At 37.7% G+C, this 1721-nt stretch overlaps 1 protein-coding gene across 1 annotated transcript in view; it reads left to right on the top strand.

Annotated features, from left to right (window-relative positions):
- LOC117621051 (ATPase 10, plasma membrane-type-like) overlaps positions 1-1281 on the top strand; it is a 6632-nt gene extending 5351 nt beyond the window's left edge. The window contains 4 exon segments of the mRNA XM_034351310.1: positions 1-85; positions 211-393; positions 511-674; positions 772-1281. The exon segment at positions 1-85 is cut by the window's left edge and continues 8 nt beyond it. Of these exon segments, the coding sequence (XP_034207201.1) occupies positions 1-85; positions 211-393; positions 511-674; positions 772-868 (529 nt within the window). The 3' untranslated portion in view covers positions 869-1281.
- Positions 1282-1721: the final 440 nt, after the last annotated feature.

The raw sequence follows: 1721 nt of genomic DNA on the forward strand, positions 1-1721 counted from the left end.
CATATTTGTTACAAGAAGCCAGGGATGGTCATTTCTTGAGAGGCCTGGAACTCTCTTGATGTGCGCATTTGTGCTGGCTCAACTGGTATGACTTATGCAAATCAACTCTTAAATATATGCATTAAACTCGATTTTCAAGGTAACAAAACCAAAGCTGAATTACATTTTCATTTATTGAAAAAATAAATAAATAAATTCTCTCATGTTTAGGTGGCTACTTTGATTGCTGTATATGCAAGAATCAGCTTTGCTTATATCAGTGGCATTGGATGGGGATGGGCTGGTGTCATATGGTTGTACAGTTTGATTTTCTACATTCCCCTGGATATCATCAAATTTGCAATTCGCTACGGCTTGAGTGGAGATGCCTGGAATCTATTGTTTGATAGGAAGGTTTGTGCAATGTTCTAAGTTCCATTAAAATTTGCTGCTATCATTTGTTTCTATGAGGAACAAGCCCTGGCTTGAAATGACAACTTCTGATTTTTATGTACTTTTTATTTTTAACAGACGGCTTTCACTTCTAAGAAAGATTATGGGAAAGAAGATAGGGCAGCCAAGTGGGTACTTTCTCAGAGAAGTTTACAAGGGTTGGCAGACATGGAGATCAATAAGACCGGCAAGCGATCTTCTTTGATCGCAGAACAGGCCAGGCGGCGTGCTGAAATAGCCAGGTAATACAAACTGCCATTTTCTGTTGCATTTTTACAGGTTGGATTTCATCCCATCTTGCTAATATGTAATTGGTTAAATGCCACATTAATTTCACAGGCTGGGAGAGATACACACTCTGAGAGGACATGTAGAATCTGTAGTGAGGCTCAAGAATCTGGACTTAGGTGTTATTCAATCAGCCCATACTGTCTGAAGCCAATACATGGAAATAGTATCATTCAATTTTCCGGTGAAAAGAAACTCATCAGCAGTTGCACATGATTGATGTTGGGCATCTGCAAAAGAAATTGACCTTTGGTTACAACTTAAAAGAGTTTCTGGGGATGGAAATAGGTGATCTATGTAATGCTTGTCAATTCTTTGGGAGCTAAAAGTAAGGAATGCATTTTCCTAGTATTTATTTCTTGCAAATTTTCATATGTACAAGGGGACCAACTGTTTTTGTGTAATAATTAGGAAACTTCAAACTAATAAACCACCTCAAACAGGGGAATTTTTCTCTTTTTTGGTGTTTTTTTGGGATAACATGTATGGTTTGCTCTTGCATAAGAGAAATACACATTGAATTTTGTAGCCACTTCAATGAAGATTGTTGCTTCTTTTTTCGGTAATGTGTCAAAGATTGAACATGAGTGAAAATATTCTGGGCTTTTTCTTTGGACTTTGGACAATCCACAGACAGCATCTAAATATATCTGTTGGTGAATCTATTCAAATTCTTCAATGAGTAGATAGATCTGCCTTTCCACATTCTTTTCAACAACAAAATCAGTGTTAAACCAAAACCAATATAGACACTCTTGGACTACAAATGCAATGCCATATTATCAAATGATGATCCAAGGCTGAAGGCATTCCAATCACTTGACCCCATGACTTAATAACAGAAATCTAGCATTATTTGAAGGAAAAACAATTTAGGAAGAGGACACCTGAATGATGCGCGTGTGCCCCTTTCCAAGCTTCACGGAGTTTATGTAATCCGTAAGGCAATGTGCTGAGGTACCAGGAAACACAAGTCCTGTCATCCTTACCAAAATGGAGAG

The sequence above is a fragment of the Prunus dulcis genome, chromosome 3 (assembly GCF_902201215.1).
Source record: "Prunus dulcis chromosome 3, ALMONDv2, whole genome shotgun sequence".
Taxonomy (NCBI): Eukaryota; Viridiplantae; Streptophyta; class Magnoliopsida; order Rosales; family Rosaceae; genus Prunus; species Prunus dulcis.